This window comes from Oncorhynchus kisutch, unplaced genomic scaffold, assembly GCF_002021735.2.
Source record: "Oncorhynchus kisutch isolate 150728-3 unplaced genomic scaffold, Okis_V2 scaffold3554, whole genome shotgun sequence".
Taxonomy (NCBI): Eukaryota; Metazoa; Chordata; class Actinopteri; order Salmoniformes; family Salmonidae; genus Oncorhynchus; species Oncorhynchus kisutch.
In genome coordinates this window covers 177,501-199,709 of record NW_022265499.1, presented here as the reverse complement: position 1 = coordinate 199,709, position 22,209 = coordinate 177,501, and the positions used below count along the sequence as shown (strand labels likewise).

At 46.9% G+C, this 22,209-nt stretch overlaps 1 protein-coding gene across 2 annotated transcripts in view; it reads right to left on the bottom strand.

The window, feature by feature from the left end:
- Positions 1-382: 382 nt before the first annotated feature.
- Positions 383-22,209, bottom strand: part of LOC109876492 (parathyroid hormone-related protein) — a 22,234-nt gene continuing 407 nt past the window's right edge. Inside the window, exons 1-4 of one of the 2 annotated variants that reach the window (XM_031820628.1) lie at positions 22,093-22,209; positions 21,365-21,486; positions 1,592-2,140; positions 383-1,480 (exon numbers count right to left, since the gene is read on the bottom strand). The exon at positions 22,093-22,209 is cut by the window's right edge and continues 407 nt beyond it. In XM_031820628.1, coding sequence (XP_031676488.1) covers positions 1,615-2,140; positions 21,365-21,471 — 633 coding nt within the window. In that variant the 5' untranslated portion in view covers positions 21,472-21,486; positions 22,093-22,209 and the 3' untranslated portion in view covers positions 383-1,480; positions 1,592-1,614. The remainder of the gene's footprint in view (positions 1,481-1,591; positions 2,141-21,364; positions 21,487-22,092) is intronic. The other variant, XM_031820629.1, reaches the window with a different exon arrangement.

Sequence of the window (22,209 nt, the reverse complement as noted above, 5' to 3'; positions counted from 1 at the left end):
TTCATTCAACCAGACAGGATATCAGTCAGTTCATACAACCAGACAGGATGACAGTAAGTTCATACAACCAGACAGGATGACAGTCAGTTCATACAACCAGACAGGACGACAGTCAGTTCATACAACCAGACAGGACGACAGTCAGTTCATTCAACCAGACAGGATATCAGTCAGTTCATACAACCAGACAGGATGACAGTAAGTTCATACAACCAGACAGGATGACAGTCAGTTCATACAACCAGACAGGATATCAGTCAGTTCATACAACCAGACAGGATATCAGTCAGTTCATACAACCAGACAGGATATCAGTCAGTTCATACAACCAGACAGGATATCAGTCAGACACATAGCAAGGACACATCACACTCAGGGAAGATACTGTCAAATGTTTAATCCATTCAATATAGGGTAGTCTCTCAGTGCAAGTGCCAAACAACGATATGAAGTTGTTGCATTGTGTTCAGGTTATGTACAGGCCGAGTGAACTTTGAACTTAGGACAGCATTCAGAAGCATAACAGGAGAAAGACAAGGTGGTTCCCAGTGGACCAACTGACGGAGGGGGGAGTTGAAGCACAATGTACAGAGGTTAGGGGTCAGGGGTTGAGGACAGCTGCGTGGGTCGTCCTGGGTCGTGTTCGTTCGGTATCGAACTGAAGAGAACCATCTGGAACGGGGAGGGACTAGCTGGACTTTAGTCCAATTAGAAATGCTATTTTTTGGGATTTCCTATTTTTTTCCATAGTGTGCCTATTGAACACGCCCCTGGTCAACAGCCAACTAGATTAGACGTCTGTGGGCCAGTCAGAGCGGACAGACGAGTCATGTGATCATTATCATGTGATCATTATAGAACCATGCAGAGAAGGAGCCTAGATAACACGGAGGAATGACCAACAATGTTTTCTTCATTTCAATCAACCACAAAAAGTAAATTAACAAAATTACTTGTATGTATATATATATATATATATATATATATATATATATATATATATATATATATATATATATATTTATAAATCTAAAAGTGCATTATGGTACAAAAATATAGAAGGTCAGCAGCACCTCAATACATGTACAAAATAAATACATGATTCAAACAAGAATAAATTACAGCAAAATCTGTCATTAATAATAATTGGCACAGTCCTAACAAAACAAAACAGAACAGGAAGGATTTCACAATTATTAAATTATGTTGCTCCGCAGAGCGAGCGTCTGTAATTTTTATTGTCTTCGTCATTATCACTAGTCTGGTGCGTTTACAATATTTACTGAAAATAAATATTTCCTTATTTTACTTTCCAAACAATCACTATCACAGAACCCTGCAACAGGAGTGTCTGGGTGTTTCCCAACAATCACTATCACAGGACCCTGCAACAGGAGTGTCTGGGTGTTTCCCAACAATCACTATCACAGGACCCTGTAACAGGAGTGTCTGGGTGTTCATCTGAATGTCCTTAGGGTTTCTGAAACACAAAAAGAGAGAAAGACGTTAGTTCACTGTAAAGTAGACATTCACTCAGCAATCTATCACCCAGAACCAACAACAACAACAACACCATCAGGTGTTTGTTTACCTTAGTCAGAGTGTGACAGTGTTCTAGTGCAGCGCCCCCCTCAGGCCGAAGAAGGGCCCTCGCCACTCCAGGTGGTACCCATTCCCAGGCTCCTCCCCTTCCTGCGCCCAGCCCAGTGAGCGCGCCGGCCTCTTCCTCTTCTCCCCCCCCTCCCTCCTCTTCCCCCCCCTCCCTTTCTTTTTCTTCCCTTCCTTGGCCCTCCGCGCCCCGTCTTTGTCTTTGTATGTTTGGGACTTGTTGGTCTCCTGCGGCAGGTTGGTTCCCTCCTCCTCCATATGGAAGTTAATGGGAAGGTTTTTGGTGCCCCCTGGAGGTTTGGGGTGGGGGTGCAGGGTACCCCCAGTGGTGCCCAATCCCAGGCTGACCCCTACCCCGGCACCCGGTAGTCCCAGCCCCAGTCCGCTGCTGACCACCGGGCGGGCGGGCAGCTCCCTGATCTCAGCCGTATGGACCTCCTCCAGCAGCTCTTGGAGCCACATGCGACGCTTGAAATCCTGCAGCGTCCGGCCCTTATCGTGCATCAGCTGGGCGTGGGTCACCGAGCGCTTCCTAGGAGAGGAGAGGAGAGGAGAGGAGAGGAGAGGAGAGAGAGAGAGAGAGAGAGAGAGAGAGAGAGAGAGAGAGAGAGAGAGAGAGAGAGAACAGGAGGAGGACGGTTAGAATTGGGACATTGAACTTAGATCACAGAAGATTGAGAAACACAGACATTAGACATTAGTTTTTCCGTTGTGTTTTCCCACACGTGTGCTCTCAGGTTTCCAATAGATGTCTCTGACCATGAGAACGACACTGTAAAGAGGCTACAGATAAACTGTCCCTGTAACAGCATGTTAGGAGCCTGGAATTACAACTAAAACCTCCTGTGAAATGTGTAATCACTATGACTGATACACTAGCCAGAGAAATATCTCGCCGTTGGCATTGGCTCTCATTCAGTCCACAGTGTTCTTGTCATGCTGAATGTCACAGCCTGGATGTACTAAAGACCCCCACCACAACTAGAAATATCAACTGTAATTTGGCATGATGGTGTCGTTGCCTTCATCTCTAAAACATATATTTTTTTTTTATAAATCTTAAAAGTTGTCCAGTCCTCTCATTACCTCAAACAACTGACAGGAGTGAAACCTCTCGGCTCTACTCCGGTGTACAGTTGGATAGCAACAGGGACACTCTCCAAACGTCTTGAAACAATTACACATTTCAACACTCTGATCTTTCACAAGCCAAAGTAAAGTATAACTTTGCTGTTATTTCAAAAACGTTTACGCTTTGAGTCAGACCGAGATCCACGGCCCAGATATGGATTACAGGAGGAATTCAACATGTCCCCACTAGGGGGTCAGTCTAAATGAACATGTCCCCACTAGGGGTCAGTCTAAATGAACATGTCCCCACTAGGGGTCAGTCTAAATGAACATGTCCCCACTAGGGCGTCAGTCTAAATGAACATGTCCCCACTAGGGCGTCAGTCTAAATGAACATGTCCCCACTAGGGGGTCAGTCTAAATTAACATGTCCCCACTAGGGGGTCAGTCTAAATGAACAACATGTCCCCACTAGGGGGTCAGTCTAAATTAACATGTCCCCACTAGGGGTCAGTCTAAATGAACAACATGTCCCCACTAGGGGGTCAGTCTAAATGAACAACATGTCCCCACTAGGGGGTCAGTCTAAATTAACATGTCCCCACTAGGGGGTCAGTCTAAATTAACATGTCCCCACTAGGGGGTCAGTCTAAATGAACAACATGACCCCACTAGGGGGTCAGTCTAAATTAACATGTCCCCACTAGGGGGTCAGTCTAAATTAACATGTCCCCACTAGGGGGTCAGTCTAAATGAACATGTCCCCACTAGGGGGTCAGTCTAAATGAACAACATGTCCCCACTAGGGGGTCAGTCTAAATGAACAACATGTCCCCACTAGGGGGTCAGTCAAAATTAACATGTCCCCACTAGGGGGTCAGTCTAAATTAACATGTCCCCACTAGGGGTCAGTCTAAATGAACAACATGTCCCCACTAGGGGGTCAGTCTAAAATTAACATGTCCCCACTAGGGGTCAGTCTAAATGAACAACATGTCCCCACTAGGGGGTCAGTCTAAATGAACATGTCCCCACTACGGGGTCAGTCTAAATTAACATGTCCCCACTAGGGGTCAGTCTAAATGAACAACATGTCCCCACTAGGGGGTCAGTCTAAATGAACATGTCCCCACTAGGGGTCAGTCTAAATGAACAACATGTCCCCACTAGGGGGTCAGTCTAAATTAACATGTCCCCACTAGGGGGTCAGTCTAAATTAACATGTCCCCACTAGGGGGTCAGTCTAAATGAACAACATGTCCCCACTAGGGGGTCAGTCTAAATTAACGTCCCCACTAGGGGGTCCGTCTAAATGAACAACATGTCCCCACTAGGGGGTCAGTCTAAATGAACAACATGTCCCCACTAGGGGGTCAGTCTAAATGAACGTCCCCACTAGGGGGTCAGTCTAAATGAACGTCCCCACTAGGGGGTCAGTCTAAATGAACAACATGTCCCCACTAGGGGGTCAGTCTAAATGAACAACATGTCCCCACTAGGGGGTCAGTCTAAATGAACATGTCCCCGCTAGGGGGTCAGTCTAAATGAACATGTCCCCACTAGGGGGTCAGTCTAAATGAACAACATGTCCCCACTAGGGGGTCAGTCTAAATGAACATGTCCCCACTAGGGGGTCAGTCTAAATGAACAACATGTCCCCACTAGGGGGTCAGTCTAAATGAACAACATGTCCCCACTAGGGGGTCAGTCTAAATGAACATGTCTCCACTAGGGGGTCAGTCTAAATGAACATGTCCCCACTAGGGGGTCAGTCTAAATGAACAACATGTCCCCACTAGGGGGTCAGTCTAAATGAACAACATGTCCCCACTAGGGGGTCAGTCTAAATGAACATGTCCCCCCTAGGGGGTCAGTCTAAATAAACAACATGTCCCCACTAGCGGGTCAGTCTAAATGAACATGTCCCCCCTAGGGGGTCAGTCTAAATGAACAACATGTCCCCACTAGGGGGTCAGTCTAAATGAACAACATGTCCCCACTAGCGGGTCAGTCTAAATGAACATGTCCCCCCTAGGGGGTCAGTCTAAATGAACAACATGTCCCCACTAGGGGGTCAGTCTAAATGAACAACATGTCCCCACTAGGGGGTCAGTCTAAATGAACATGTCCCCACTAGGGGGTCAGTCTAAATGAACAACATGTCCCCACTAGGGGGTCAGTCTAAATGAACAACATGTCCCCACTAGGGGGTCAGTCTAAATGAACATGTCCCCACTAGGGGGGTCAGTCTAAATGAGACACAACCCTAGAGACACAATAGTAGTGTGTCTATTGGCTAAAGTACTGTACACAATTCTACCAACTAATATCCATTTCGTTACTACACATCTCCACCACATCTCTCACAAAGGCTATATGTATTTATAAACGTTTCAGGATTTACTGTGTATCAACAACACAGCCTAGATCAAGACTACAGAACAACACAGCCCTGACCAAGACTACAGAACAACACAGCCTAGATCAAGACTACAGAACAACACAGCCTAGATCAAGACTACAGAACAACACAGCCTTGACCACGACTACAGAACAACATAGCCCTGATCAAGACTACAGAACAACACAGCCTAGATCCAGACTACAGAACAACAGAGCCTTGACCAAGACTACAGAACAACACAGATTAGATCAAGACTACAGAACAACACAGCCCTGACCAAGACTACAGAACAACACAGCCCTGACCAAGACTACAGAACAACACAGCCTTGACCACGACTACAGAACAACACAGCCTAGATCAAGACTACAGAACAACACAGCCTTGACCAAGACTACAGAACAACACAGCCTTGACCAAGACTACAGAACAACACAGCCTTGATCAAGACTACAGAACAACACAGCCTAGATCAAGACTACAGAACAACACAGCCTTGACCACGACTACAGAACAACACAGCCTAGACCAAGACTACAAAACAACACAGCCTAGATCAAGACTACAGAACAACACAGCCTAGATCCAGACTACAGAACAACACAGCCTAGATCCAGACTACAGAACAACACAGCCTTGACCACGACTACAGAACAACACAGCCTAGATCAAGACTACAGAACAACACAGCCTTGACCAAGACTACAAAACAACACAGCCTAGATCAAGACTACAGAACAACACAGCCTAGATCCAGACTACAGAACAACACAGCCTTGACCAAGACTACAGAACAACACAGCCTAGATCAAGACTACAGAACAACACAGCCTTGACCATGACTACAGAACAACACAGCCTAGACCAAGACTACAAAACAACACAGCCTAGATCAAGACTACAGAACAACACAGCCTTAACCAAGACTACAGAACAACACAGCCTTGACCAAGACTACAGAACAACACAGCCTAGATCAAGACTACAGAACAACACAGCCTTGACCAAGACTACAGAACAACACAGCCTAGGTCAAGACTACAGAACAACACAGCCTAGATCAAGACTACAGAACAACACAGCTTAGATCCAGACTACAGAACAACAGAGCCTTGACCAAGACTACAGAACAACACAGCCCTGACCAAGACTACAGAACAACACAGCCTTGACCAAGACTACAGAACAACACAGATTAGATCAATACTACAGAACAACACAACCTAGATCAAGACTACAGAACAACACAGCCCTGACCAAGACTACAGAACAACACAGCCTTGATCAAGACTACAGAACAACACAGCCTTGACCACGACTACAGAACAACACAGCCTAGATCAAGACTACAGAACAACACAGCCTAGATCCAGACTACAGAACAACACAGCTTTGACCAAGACTACAGAACAACTCAGCCTAGATCCAGACTACTACCAGGTAAGGACTCTTAGTTTGTTTGTGTGCTGTAATCTGCCAACACAACACTCACTGTACAATATCTGTCAACAACTGGCAACAACATCCATGAAGCTAATCAAGACAATATATTTTGTTCCAGACCTCGTGGCAGGTAATATGTATTTGTTTGTTTGTTTGTTGACAACACAACAGTTATTGTACAATATCAGTCAACTATTATCTGTGTATCCATGATGCTGATCTCCTTGGCCTTCAGTATGAGATGATTCATAGCAGAGAGAGGGAGAGAGTGTTTCCACTGGGACGTCAGATTAGCCTGCTTGCTGCCAAACACTAAGAGATTACTTTTCCTTTCTTTAGGAAAATCCCCCCCCCCTCGGAGAGAGCAGCATCCATGAACTAATCCCTACTGTCACAGAGGCGTCATGCTGTGTTCAAGAGCATTGGGAAACGGCGGCACACCAACAAAAAAAGAAGGACAACAATATGTATTTTTGTCCGCCGTATCCCAAAGTTCTTGAACTTGAGATTTGATTTGAAGTCATTGTCATATATGGCAGAGGACGCTGTTATTAAAGAGAGAGAGAGCCCCTGTTACCCAGTCTGCATCATACTGGGTGAGAGCACCTGTTACCCAGTCTGCATCATACTGGGTGAGAGCACCTGTTACCCAGTCTGCATCATACTGGGTGAGAGCACCTGTTACCCAGTCTGCATCATACTGGGTGAGAGCACCTGTTACCCAGTCTGCATCATACTGGGTGAGAGCACCTGTTACCCAGTCTGCATCATACTGGGTGAGAGCACCTGTTACCCAGTCTGCATCATACTGGGTGAGAGCACCTGTTACCCAGTCTGCATCATACTGGGTGAGAGCACCTGTTACCCAGTCTGCATCATACTGGGTGAGAGCACCTGTTACCCAGTCTGCATCATACTGGGTGAGAGCACCTGTTACCCAGTCTGCATCATACTGGGTGAGAGCACCTGTTACCCAGTCTGCATCATACTGGGTGAGAGCACCTGTTACCCTGTCTGCATCATACTGGGTGAGAGCCCCTGTTACCCAGTCTGCATCATACTGGGTGAGAGCACCTGTTACCCAGTCTGCATCATACTGGGTGAGAGCACCTGTTACCCAGTCTGCATCATACTGGGTGAGAGCCCCTGTTACCCAGTCTGCATCATACTGGGTGAGAGCCCCTGTTACCCAGTCTGCATCATACTGGGTGAGAGCACCTGTTACCCAGTCTGCATCATACTGGGTGAGAGCACCTGTTACCCAGTCTGCATCATACTGGGTGAGAGCCCCTGTTACCCAGTCTGCATCATACTGGGTGAGAGCACCTGTTACCCAGTCTGCATCATACTGGGTGAGAGCACCTGTTACCCAGTCTGCATGTAGTGTCTCAGTGTTATGTTGTTGTGGCTCAGTGTGTCTCAGTGTTATGTTGTAGTGTCTCAGTGTGTCTTAGTGTGTCTCAATGTTATGTTGTAGTGTCTCAGTGTGTCTCAGTGTTATGTTGTAGTGTCTCAGTGTTATGTTGTAGTGTCTCAGTGTGTTTCAGTGTTATGTTGTAGTGTCTCAGTGTGTCTCAGTGTTATGTTGTAGTGTCTCAGTGTGTCTCAGTGTTATGTTGTAGTGTCTCAGTGTTATGTTGTAGTGTCTCAGTGTGTCTCAGTGTTATGTTGTAGTGTCTCAGTGTGTCTCAGTGTTATGTTGTAGTGTCTCAATGTTATGTTGTAGTGTCTCAGTGTGTCTCAGTGTTATGTTGTAGTGTCTCAGTGTTATGTTGTAGTGTCTCAGTGTGTTTCAGTGTTATGTTGTAGTGTCTCAGTGTGTCTCAGTGTTATGTTGTAGTGTCTCAGTGTGTCTCAGTGTTATGTTGTAGTGTCTCAGTGTTATGTTGTAGTGTCTCAGTGTGTCTCAGTGTTATGTTGTAGTGTCTCAGTGTGTCTCAGTGTTATGTTGTAGTGTCTCAGTGTTATGTTGTAGTGTCTCAGTGTGTCTCAGTGTTATGTTGTAGTGTCTCAGTGTGTCTCAGTGTTATGTTGTAGTGTCTCAGTGTGTCTTAGTGTGTCTCAATGTTATGTTGTAGTGTCTCAGTGTGTCTTAGTGTGTCTCAATGTTATGTTGTAGTGTCTCAGTGTGTCTCAGTGTGTCTCAGTGTTCTGTTGTAGTGTCTCAGTGTTATGTTGTAGTGTCTCAGTGTGTCTTAGTGTGTCTCAATGTTATGTTGTAGTGTCTCAGTGTTATGTTGTAGTGTCTCAGTGTGTCTCAGTGTTATGTTGTAGTGTCTCAGTGTTATGTTGTAGTGTCTCAGTGTGTCTCAGTGTTATGTTGTAGTGTCTCAGTGTTATGTTGTAGTGTCTCAGTGTGTCTCGGTGTTATGTTGTAGTGTCTCAGTGTGTCTCAGTGTGTCTCAGTGTTATGTTGTAGTGTCTCAGTGTTATGTTGTAGTGTCTCAGTGTTATGTTGTAGTGTCTCAGTGTGTCTCAGTGTTATGTTGTAGTGTCTCAGTGTTATGTTGTAGTGTCTCAGTGTGTCTCAGTGTTATGTTGTAGTGTCTCAGTGTTATGTTGTAGTGTCTCAGTGTGTCTCGGTGTTATGTTGTAGTGTCTCAGTGTGTCTCAGTGTGTCTCAGTGTTATGTTGTAGTGTCTCAGTGTTATGTTGTAGTGTCTCAGTGTGTCTCAGTGTTATGTTGTAGTGTCTCAGTGTGTCTTCGTCTGTCTCAATGTTATGTTGTAGTGTCTCAGTGTGTCTCAGTGTTATGTTGTAGTGTCTCAGTGTGTCTCAGTGTTATGTTGTAGTGTCTCAGTGTGTCTCAGTGTTATGTTGTAGTGTCTCAGTGTTATGTTGTAGTGTCTCAGTGCTGTGTTGTATTAAAGGATGTTTCTGCTGTGTGTCTGCTGACAGAGTAATTGGTGACGTGGGTACTGTAGTTCTTATGTCAAAACGGTCTATTTGTTTTAAGGACCATTTCTGTGAATCTCCACAACAACGGTATGTCCAAACTGTGTCCTGACCACTAGGGCCAGTTCGTTTTACATAACAGTAAAACCATTGATATGTCCAAGCTGACCACTAGGGCCAGTTAGTGTCAGGTATGTCCAAGCTGACCACTAGGGCCAGTTAGTGTCAGGTATGTCCAAGCTGTGTCCTGACCACTAGGGCCAGTTAGTGTCAAGTATGTCCAAGCTGTGTCCTGACCACTAGGGCCAGTTAGTGTCAGGTATGTCCAAGCTGACCACTAGGGCCAGTTAGTGTCAGGTATGTCCAAGCTGACCACTAGGGCCAGTTAGTGTCAGGTATGTCCAAGCTGACCACTAGGGCCAGTTAGTGTCAGGTATGTCCAAGCTGACCACTAGGGCCAGTTAGTGTCAGGTATGTCCAAGCTGACCACTAGGGCCAGTTAGTGTCAGGTATGTCCAAGCTGACCACTAGGGCCAGTTAGTGTCAGGTATGTCCAAGCTGACCACTAGGGCCAGTTAGTGTCAGGTATGTCCAAGCTGACCACTAGGACCAGTTAGTGTCAGGTATGTCCAAGCTGACCACTAGGGCCAGTTAGTGTTAGGTATGTCCAAGCTGACCACTAGGGCCAGTTAGTGTCAGGTATGTCCAAGCTGACCACTAGGACCAGTTAGTGTCAGGTATGTCCAAGCTGTGTCCTGACCACTAGGGCCAGTTAGTGTCAGGTATGTCCAAGCTGACCACTAGGACCAGTTAGTGTCAGGTATGTCCAAGCTGTGTCCTGACCACTAGGGCCAGTTAGTGTCAGGTATGTCCAAGCTGACCACTAGGGCCAGTTAGTGTCAGGTATGTCCAAGCTGACCACTAGGGCCAGTTAGTGTCAGGTATGTCCAAGCTGACCACTAGGGCCAGTTAGTGTCAGGTATGTTCAAGCTGACCACTAGGGCCAGTTAGTGTCAGGTATGTCCAAGCTGACCACTAGGGCCAGTTAGTGTCAGGTATGTCCAAGCTGACCACTAGGGCCAGTTAGTGTCAGGTATGTCCAAGCTGACCACTAGGGCCAGTTAGTGTCAGGTATGTCCAAGCTATACCCTGACCACTAGGGCCAGTTAGTGTCAGGTATTTCCAAGCTGACCACTAGGGCCAGTTAGTGTCAGGTATGTCCAAGCTGTGTCCTGACCACTAGGACCAGTTAGTGTCAGGTATGTCCAAGCTGTGTCCTGACCACTAGGGCCAGTTAGTGTCAGGTATGTCCAAGCTGACCACTAGGGCCAGTTAGTGTCAGGTATGTCCAAGCTGACCACTAGGACCAGTTAGTGTCAGGTATGTCCAATCTGACCACTAGGGCCAGTTAGTGTCAGGTATGTCCAAGCTGTGTCCTGACCACTAGGGCCAGTTAGTGTCAGGTATGTCCAAGCTGACCACTAGGACCAGTTAGTGTCAGGTATGTCCAAGCTGACCACTAGGACCAGTTAGTGTCAGGTATGTCCAAGCTGACCACTAGGGCCAGTTAGTGTCAGGTATGTCCAAGCTGACCACTAGGACCAGTTAGTGTCAGGTATGTCCAAGCTGACCACTAGGGCCAGTTAGTGTCAGGTATGTCCAAGCTGACCACTAGGGCCAGTTAGTGTCAGGTATGTCCAAGCTGACCACTAGGGCCAGTTAGTGTCAGGTATGTCCAAGCTGACCACTAGGACCAGTTAGTGTCAGGTATGTCCAAGCTGTGTCCTGACCACTAGGGCCAGTTAGTGTCAGGTATGTCCAAGCTGACCACTAGGACCAGTTAGTGTCAGGTATGTCCAAGCTGTGTCCTGACCACTAGGGCCAGTTAGTGTCAGGTATGTCCAAGCTGACCACTAGGGCCAGTTAGTGTCAGGTATGTCCAAGCTGACCACTAGGACCAGTTAGTGTCAGGTATGTCCAAGCTGACCACTAGGACCAGTTAGTGTCAGGTATGTCCAAGCTATACCCTGACCACTAGGGCCAGTTAGTGTCAGGTATGTCCAAGCTGACCACTAGGGCCAGTTAGTGTCAGGTATGTCCAAGCTGTGTCCTGACCACTAGGACCAGTTAGTGTCAGGTATGTCCAAGCTGTGTCCTGACCACTAGGGCCAGTTAGTGTCAGGTATGTCCAAGCTGACCACTAGGGCCAGTTAGTGTCAGGTATGTCCAAGCTGACCACTAGGACCAGTTAGTGTCAGGTATGTCCAAGCTGACCACTAGGGCCAGTTAGTGTCAGGTATGTCCAAGCTGTGTCCTGACCACTAGGGCCAGTTAGTGTCAGGTATGTCCAAGCTGACCACTAGGACCAGTTAGTGTCAGGTATGTCCAAGCTGACCACTAGGACCAGTTAGTGTCAGGTATGTCCAAGCTGACCACTAGGGCCAGTTAGTGTCAGGTATGTCCAAGCTGACCACTAGGACCAGTTAGTGTCAGGTATGTCCAAGCTGACCACTAGGGCCAGTTAGTGTCAGGTATGTCCAAGCTGACCACTAGGGCCAGTTAGTGTCAGGTATGTCCAAGCTGACCACTAGGGCCAGTTAGTGTCAGGTATGTCCAAGCTGACCACTAGGACCAGTTAGTGTCAGGTATGTCCAAGCTGTGTCCTGACCACTAGGGCCAGTTAGTGTCAGGTATGTCCAAGCTGACCACTAGGACCAGTTAGTGTCAGGTATGTCCAAGCTGTGTCCTGACCACTAGGGCCAGTTAGTGTCAGGTATGTCCAAGCTGACCACTAGGGCCAGTTAGTGTCAGGTATGTCCAAGCTGACCACTAGGGCCAGTTAGTGTCAGGTATGTCCAAGCTATACCCTGACCACTAGGGCCAGTTAGTGTCAGGTATTTCCAAGCTGACCACTAGGGCCAGTTAGTGTCAGGTATGTCCAAGCTGTGTCCTGACCACTAGGACCAGTTAGTGTCAGGTATGTCCAAGCTGTGTCCTGACCACTAGGGCCAGTTAGTGTCAGGTATGTCCAAGCTGACCACTAGGGCCAGTTAGTGTCAGGTATGTCCAAGCTGACCACTAGGACCAGTTAGTGTCAGGTATGTCCAAGCTGACCACTAGGGCCAGTTAGTGTCAGGTATGGCCAAGCTGTGTCCTGACCACTAGGGCCAGTTAGTGTCAGGTATGTCCAAGCTATACCCTGACCACTAGGGCCAGTTAGTGTCAGGTATTTCCAAGCTGACCACTAGGGCCAGTTAGTGTCAGGTATGTCCAAGCTGTGTCCTGACCACTAGGACCAGTTAGTGTCAGGTATGTCCAAGCTGTGTCCTGACCACTAGGGCCAGTTAGTGTCAGGTATGTCCAAGCTGACCACTAGGGCCAGTTAGTGTCAGGTATGTCCAAGCTGACCACTAGGACCAGTTAGTGTCAGGTATGTCCAAGCTGACCACTAGGACCAGTTAGTGTCAGGTATGTCCAAGCTGACCACTAGGGCCAGTTAGTGTCAGGTATGTCCAAGCTGTGTCCTGACCACTAGGACCAGTTAGTGTCAGGTATGTCCAAGCTGACCACTAGGGCTAGTTAGTGTCAGGTATGTCCAAGCTGACCACTAGGGCCAGTTAGTGTCAGGTATGTCCAAGCTGACCACTAGGACCAGTTAGTGTCAGGTATGTCCAAGCTGTGTCCTGACCACTAGGGCCAGTTAGTGTCAGGTATGTCCAAGCTGACCACTAGGGCCAGTTAGTGTCAGGTATGTCCAAGCTGACCACTAGGGCCAGTTAGTGTCAGGTATGTCCAAGCTGTGTCCTGACCACTAGGGCCAGTTAGTGTCAGGTATGTCCAAGCTGACCACTAGGGCCAGTTAGTGTCAGGTATGTCCAAGCTGTGTCCTGACCACTAGGGCCAGTTAGTGTCAGGTATGTCCAAGCTGACCACTAGGGCCAGTTAGTGTCAGGTATGTCCAAGCTGTGTCCTGACCACTAGGACCAGTTAGTGTCAGGTATGTCCAAGCTGTGTCCTGACCACTAGGGCCAGTTAGTGTCAGGTATGTCCAAGCTGACCACTAGGGCCAGTTAGTGTCAGGTATGTCCAAGCTGACCACTAGGGCCAGTTAGTGTCAGGTATGTCCAAGCTGACCACTAGGGCCAGTTAGTGTCAGGTATGTCCAAGCTGTGTCCTGACCACTAGGGCCAGTTAGTGTCAGGTATGTCCAAGCTGTGTCCTGACCACTAGGGCCAGTTAGTGTCAGGTATGTCCAAGCTGACCACTAGGGCCAGTTAGTGTCAGGTATGTCCAAGCTGTGTCCTGACCACTAGGGCCAGTTAGTGTCAGGTATGTCCAAGCTGACCACTAGGGCCAGTTAGTGTCAGGTATGTCCAAGCTGACCACTAGGACCAGTTAGTGTCAGGTATGTCCAAGCTGACCACTAGGACCAGTTAGTGTCAGGTATGTCCAAGCTGACCACTAGGGCCAGTTAGTGTCAGGTATGTCCAAGCTGTGTCCTGACCACTAGGACCAGTTAGTGTCAGGTATGTCCAAGCTGACCACTAGGGCTAGTTAGTGTCAGGTATGTCCAAGCTGACCACTAGGGCCAGTTAGTGTCAGGTATGTCCAAGCTGACCACTAGGACCAGTTAGTGTCAGGTATGTCCAAGCTGTGTCCTGACCACTAGGGCCAGTTAGTGTCAGGTATGTCCAAGCTGACCACTAGGGCCAGTTAGTGTCAGGTATGTCCAAGCTGACCACTAGGGCCAGTTAGTGTCAGGTATGTCCAAGCTGTGTCCTGACCACTAGGGCCAGTTAGTGTCAGGTATGTCCAAGCTGACCACTAGGGCCAGTTAGTGTCAGGTATGTCCAAGCTGTGTCCTGACCACTAGGGCCAGTTAGTGTCAGGTATGTCCAAGCTGACCACTAGGGCCAGTTAGTGTCAGGTATGTCCAAGCTGTGTCCTGACCACTAGGACCAGTTAGTGTCAGGTATGTCCAAGCTGTGTCCTGACCACTAGGGCCAGTTAGTGTCAGGTATGTCCAAGCTGACCACTAGGGCCAGTTAGTGTCAGGTATGTCCAAGCTGACCACTAGGGCCAGTTAGTGTCAGGTATGTCCAAGCTGACCACTAGGGCCAGTTAGTGTCAGGTATGTCCAAGCTGTGTCCTGACCACTAGGGCCAGTTAGTGTCAGGTATGTCCAAGCTGTGTCCTGACCACTAGGGCCAGTTAGTGTCAGGTATGTCCAAGCTGACCACTAGGGCCAGTTAGTGTCAGGTATGTCCAAGCTGTGTCCTGACCACTAGGGCCAGTTAGTGTCAGGTATGTCCAAGCTGACCACTAGGGCCAGTTAGTGTCAGGTATGTCCAAGCTGACCACTAGGACCAGTTCATTTTACATAACAGTAAAACCATTGAATAGTATCCATCATCACACTAAAACTGAAAACATCATGAAAAGTAATATTCTCAATTATTTTCCTTAGAAAAGATTAACATTAGATCAAGGAAAAAACTGGTCACATAATTTATTAATTTCTCCAAGTTCTTCCAAAGCCACGGAGCAGATATTTACTTGTCCCAGTGCAATAATATCCTGGTAAGAGGACTACCTCCCGTACAGAGAGATGTTTGAAAGAAGCTGTGTTTATATACATACAGACATTTCCTGTGATTCTCAGGGAGAGTGAGGCAGGGAACTGAACAGGCTTGGTCTTTGAAAAACGATCTCCCTGTTGTTGTTTTTTTACCTTTTAATAAAGCCCAACATCAAACACTCCCCAAGGCACAACTAGAAGAGAGGAAGGAGGGGAAGAGAGGAAAACATTAAGAAAAAAAAGGGGTTGGATACATCCTGATGTGGCACGATTCCAACAGAACAGACCTCCTTTTCTTGGCCTACCTGATGATAATTGTTCCTCTGTGCGGGGTAAAGGGGGGGGAAAAGGGGGGGCAGAGGGAACGAGAGAACGAAATAGTACACTGTGTTTACTCCTACCCACTAGGCATGTCATTTCTCTGCTCTGTCTGATTGAAGCTCTATCCAAACCTTGGCAGACAGTTTGCTAAAGCTTTAATTTGTTTCCTGATGCTTGGTGGCCCAGGTCCAACACTATCGTTAGGGTGAGTCCTGACTCCTAAAGCTTGGTGGCCCAGGCCCAACACTATCGTTAGGGTGAGTCCTGACTCCTAAAGCTTGGTGGCCCAGGCCCAACACTATCGTTAGGGTGAGTCCTGACTCCTAAAGCTTGGTGGCCCAGGCCCAACACTATCGTTAGGGTGAGTCCTGACTCCTAAAGCTTGGTGGCCCAGGTCCAACACTATCGTTAGGGTGAGTCCTGACTCCTAAAGCTTGGTGGCCCAGGCCCAACACTATCGTTAGGGTGAGTCCTGACTCCTAAAGCTTGGTGGCCCAGGCCCAACACTATCGTTAGGGTGAGTCCTGACTCCTAAAGCTTGGTGGCCCAGGTCCAACACTATCGTTAGGGTGAGTCCTGACTCCTAAAGCTTGATGGCCCAGGCCCAACACTATCGTTAGAGTGAGTCCTGACTCCTAAAGCTTGGTGGCCCAGGCCCAACACTATCGTTAGGGTGAGTCCTGACTCCTAAAGCTTGGTGGCCCAGGCCCAACACTATCGTTAGGGTGAGTCCTGACTCCTAAAGCTTGGTGGCCCAGGTCCAACACTATCGTTAGGGTGAGTCCTGACTCCTAAAGCTTGGTGGCCCAGACCCAACACTATCATTAGGGTGAGTCCTGACTCCTAAAGCTTGGTGACCCAGGTCCAACACTATCGTTAGGGTGAGTCCTGACTCCTAAAGCTTGGTGACCCAGGTCCAACACTATCGTTAGGGTGAGTCCTGACTCCTAAAGCTTGGTGGCCCAGGTCCAACACTATCGTTAGGCTGAGTCCTGACTCCTGAGACTTGGTGGCTGGGTTCCAATACATTTGATTGACTCAGTGTTTGTCCTATTTTGAAGCTGTCAACACTGTGTTTGATGTTCGCTGAGATCATATGTGGTCTGGAGGGGTTAGATAGTGTGGTGGGATACAGTAACTCCATTGTTGAGGACTCAACTCTCCTTCTGGTAAAGTACATCACACAATGATAACTTAATAAAATGCTAATTTTCTGGGACAGCACAGGGTTATGCTCGAAAAACAGACAAAAAAAACGCTTTCACCTTTTGTGTTGTTACAAACAAATGTGATTTTATCGTGTTTAAAAATAAAAAACGCTATCTTTCATTTAATTGGATGCTCCCTTACAATCCAACTCAGTTCAGATCACTGCTGACTGTTTCGTCCAGACTGTAACTACCAAACCCCACAGCTCTGTCTCCTAACAGTAAGGACCTACCAGACCCCACAGCTCTGTCTCCTAACAGTAAGGACCTACCAGACCCCACAGCTCTGTCTCCTAACAGTAAGGACCTACCAGACCCCACAGCTCTGTCTCCTAACAGTAAGGACCTACCAGACCCCACAGCTCTGTCTCCTAACAGTAAGGACCTACCAGACCCCACAGCTCTGTGTCCTAACAGTAAGGACCTACCAGACCCCACAGCTCTATCTCCTAACAGTAAGGACCTACCAGACCCCACAGCTCTGTCTCCTAACAGTAAGGACCTACCAGACCCCACAGCTCTGTCTCCTAACAGTAAGGACCTACCAGACCCCACAGCTCTGTCTCCTAACAGTAAGGACCTACCAGACCCCACAGCTCTGTCTCCTAACAGTAAGGACCTACCAGACTCTACAGACTCTTCAGGACTAACCCCTCCTGGGTCCTACTCTACAGACGAGGGGCCCCATGAACCCTCCTGAGTCCTACTCTACAGACGAGGGGCCCCATGAACCCTCCTGAGTCCTACTCTACAGACTCTTCAGGACTAACCCCCTCCTGGGTCTTACTCTACAGAGTCTACAGGGTCTTACTCTATCTGCCCCATGAACCCTCCTGGGTCTTACTCTACAGACGAGGGGCCCCATGAACCCTACTGGGTCCTACTCTACAGACTCTTCAGGACTAACCCCCTCCTGGGTCTTACTCTACAGACAAGGGGCCCCACGAACCCTCCTGGGTCTTACTCTACAGACAAGGGGCCCCATGAACCCTCCTGAGTCCTACTCTACAGACTCATCAGGACTAACCCCCTACTGGGTCCTACTCTACAGACGAGGGGCCCCATGAACCCGCTACTCTCTCTCTCACCGTATGTTAGTCGCCAGGTTCAAAGCTCCTCCTGGGACGGCCCAGCAGCACCTGGTTCTAATCTCCTTTCAGACGCCCTTTTTTTCCCAGGAACCAGGAACAAACCTGTCAACTCTGCAGCCAAATCATTGTCAGATTTTACTGCTCACACCCCTCCCTCTGAGCAGGGATGCTACCCTGATCCACTTAGATAGACACTGATTCTATCCTGGCACCCTAGTCCCTAAAAAGTGCAGTGGGCCCTGGTCAAAAGTAGTGTACTATATAGGGGGTATTCGGGTGTCATTCCAGACCAGCCATAGACTCTCTCCACATAGAGAACCTACATAGAGAACCTACATAGAGATCCTACATAGAGAACCTATATAGAGAACCTATATAGAGATCCTACATAGAGATCCTACATAGAGAACCTACATAGAGAACCTACATAGAGAACCTACATAGAGAACCTACATAGAGATCCTACATAGAGATCCTACATAGAGAACCTACATAGAGATCCTACATAGAGAACCTACATAGAGAACCTACATAGAGATCCTACATAGAGATCCTACATAGAGAACCTACATAGAGATCCTACATAGAGAACCTACATAGAGATCCTACATAGAGAACCTACATAGAGAACCTACATAGAGAACCTACATAGAGATCCTACATAGAGAACCTACATAGAGATCCTACATAGAGATCCTACATAGAGATCCTACATAGAGAACCTACATAGAGATCCTACATAGAGAACCTACATAGAGATCCTACATAGAGAACCTACATAGAGAACCTACATAGAGAACCTACATAGAGAACCTACATAGAGATCCTACATAGAGAACCTACATAGAGATCCTACATAGAGATCCTACATAGAGATCCTACATAGAGAACCTACATAGAGATCCTACATAGAGAACCTACATAGAGAACCTACATAGAGAACCTACATAGAGAACCTACATAGAGAACCTACATAGAGATCCTACATAGAGATCCTACATAGAGAACCTACATAGAGATCCTACATAGAGATCCTACATAGAGATCCTACATAGAGATCCTACATAGAGATCCTACATAGAGAACCTACATAGAGAACCTACATAGAGATCCTACATAGAGATCCTACATAGAGAACCTACATAGAGATCCTACATAGAGATCCTACATAGAGATCCTACATAGAGATCCTACATAGAGATCCTACATAGAGATCCTACATAGAGAACCTACATAGAGATCCTACATAGAGATCCTACATAGAGAACCTACATAGAGAACCTACATAGAGATCCTACATAGAGATCCTACATAGAGAACCTACATAGAGAACCTACATAGAGATCCTACATAGAGATCCTACATAGAGAACCTACAGCGCCATAATATCAAGTCTCACAGATGTGTCAATGTTATGAGGCTTCATCTTTACCAGCTCTTATCCACATCCTCTCCTCTCCTCTCCTCTCCTCTCCTCTCCTCTCCTCTCCTCTCCTCTCCTCTCCTCTCCTCTCCTCTCCTCTCCTCTCCTCTCCTCTCCTCTCCTCTCCTCTCCTCTCCTCTCCCCTCCCTCTGGCTCTCTGGCTGTCTATGGCTTCATTAAACCTTCCTCAGTCAGAGACCAGAGAGAGGGAGGACAGGACACGCAGAGAACCCCCTGTGTCAGAGAAATTATCTGTCTCAGAGATATTATCTGTGTCAGAGATATTATCTGTCTCAGAGATATTATCTGTCTCAGAGATATTATCTGTGTCAGAGAAATTATCTGTCAGAGATAGTATCTGTCTCAGAGATAGTATCTGTCTCAGAGAAATGATCTGTGTCAGAGATAGTATCTGTGACAGAGATATTATCTGTCTCAGAGATATTATTTGTGTCAGAGATAGTATCTGTCTCAGAGATAGTATTTGTCAGAGATATTATCTGTGTCAGAGATAGTATCTGTGACAGAGATATTATCTGTCTCAGAGATATTATCTGTGTCAGAGATAGTATCTGTCTCAGAGATAGTATCTGTGTCAGAGATATTATCTGTCTCAGAGAAATTATCTGTGTCAGAGATATTATCTGTCTCAGAGATATTATCTGTGTCAGAGATATTATCTGTCTCAGAGATAGTATCTGTCTCAGAGATATTATCTGTGTCAGAGATATTATCTGTGTCAGAGATATGATCTGTGTCAGAGATATTATCTGTGTCAGAGATTGTATCTGTGTCAGAGATATTATCTGTGTCAGAGATATTATCTTTCCAAGGGGATTAGCTCTCAGATCATGTTTTTCATTCTGGCTGTCATGGGTTTCAAGGAGCGTGTCCAAAATGGCCCCCTATTCCCTTTCTAGCTGCCCTATGGGCCCTGGTCAGAAGTAGTACACTGCATAGGGGATAGGTTGCTGTTTGAGCCTCACTACACAGGGCTGTCGGGACTTGAAAGAAGGTTTACTCTGTTAGGCATAATATAGTTCCACCAAGAGCGCTGGGTTTAGTTTGGTCGGCCGCCTGGCCGTGCATCAGCACTATTCAACCCTCTTTATCCTGACAGACACCAGGCAGCCAGCGGGGGCCCAGCCCAGAGATACCTGAACAACTAGAACAGGCCGTGAGGTACAGAGGGAGCAGCTAGCGGGGGGGAGGGGGGGCCCAGCCCAGAGATACCTGAATAACTACAACAGACTGTGAGGTACTGAGGGAGCAGCTAGCGGGGGCAACTACAACAGACTGTGAGGTACGGAGGGATAGGTGTGAAGAGACACCAGACTAACTAACAAGCAAACAAGGACATTTCTGTTTTTAGCCGGTGGTCCAAAACCCCCTGCATGGCTAGGAGAGGAGAGGAGGAGGGGAGGAGGGAAGAGGCGAGGAGGGGGGAGGAGAGGAGGGGGGACCCCCGGGGGGGAGACCGCCTAGGACGGCCCAAAGCGGCCCTAAACGAGTGCTTGGGAACTGGCGGGAGGGAAAGGAGGGTGGTTGTGGGGATTTGACTCGCTTTATCACAGAGGGCTTTTTACCTCTCTCTCGCTCTCTCTCTCTCTTTCCTCTCTCTCTCTCTCTCTCTTACTCTCTCCCTCCCTCTCTCTCTACCCCTCTCTCCCTCCCTCTCTCTCTTACTCTCTCCCTCCCTCTCTCTCTACTCCTCTCTCTCTCCCTCCCTCTCTCTCTACCCCTCCCCCCCCCCCCCCCCCCCCCCCTCTCTCTCTCCCTAAGTACACACACAGGTGGGTGAACTCTATCTAAACAGCTGGCGGCACGGTCCACAAATGAGCACATTTTCCAGCCTGTTATAGAGGCACCACTGCCTCGCTCCCCCACCATGAGACACTACTTTAATACGGAATACAACAAATACTAATAAATAAATTATAATATTAATAAATAAATTATAATATTAATAAATACATTATAATATTAATAAATACATTATAATATTAATAAATACATTATAATATTAATAAATACATTATAATATTAATAAATAAATTATAATATTAATAAATAAATTATAATATTAATAATCATTCAAATAATATTACAGATCAATAAAACAAATAAGACAATTAATTTAAATAATATATAGTTTGATTATTAGTAATTACAATATTGGGGAAACTAATTTATTTGACTAATATTCCCATTCTCTGCTTCTTTTAATATTGATTGAGGACCGTGACGAACTTGACGGACTTGTCAAAGTAAAACAGTAAAAAAACAGGAGCGTTGAAGTAAATGTGTGAAATAGGAACTTACATCCTGTTGGCGAGCCCATCGATTGGCCGTCCGTAGTGAGGAACAGGGGAACACAGTAAGAACACAGAGAAGCACCACTGCTGGACGACTCTCCTCGACCACAACATCTTGGACGAAGTCTGCTGCAAACAACAACGACCAAATGGCTGCGTTTAAAATGAGGAATAACATCTCATATTATGAGATTATTACAAAGTATCGTTCAAAACACAACCAAACTTTACAGATGAAATATATTTATTTTAATTATTGAAATGTGGAATATTCATTAGCCCTTTTTTTGTTTGGGTGGGCGGACAGGGGGACTTATTTTCAAGACAGATTTTTCAACGCTATGAAATGTCCCTGTGTTTATATATTTCTATGTCTTCTACAACAACAACAACAACAACAACAAACACACAATCTGTTATTCCTGTTGAATAACTGTAAACAGACAACGCTGGTATTGATTTAAGCCACAGTATATTAATGAGGGGAGAGTCCTGTCTCCACCAACTGGTCTCTACATAGTTCCTGCAGGAGAACGTTCCTGCCAGTTCTACAGACCTCAGCAGCTCTACTGAACTCAAACTAGAACCAGACCCAGCATGTCTCTATCTCAGCTAATCAACCATTCCACCAAGTCCACTTTACCACAACAACAAAAACCCTGCTCAGTTCCGCTCTGCTGGATTACATTCAACCCCCGCCAGAGGAGACGAAGACGAGAGGAGATTGGTTCTTACTTGTCCCGCTGTACGTCTGGTCAGTCTCGTCCTCCGACCCCCCCAGAAGAGAGAGAACTCTCTCCAAGGTTCCAGGCTGGAGGGGGTAAAAAAAAATGAAGAAACCCAAGAGTGGTT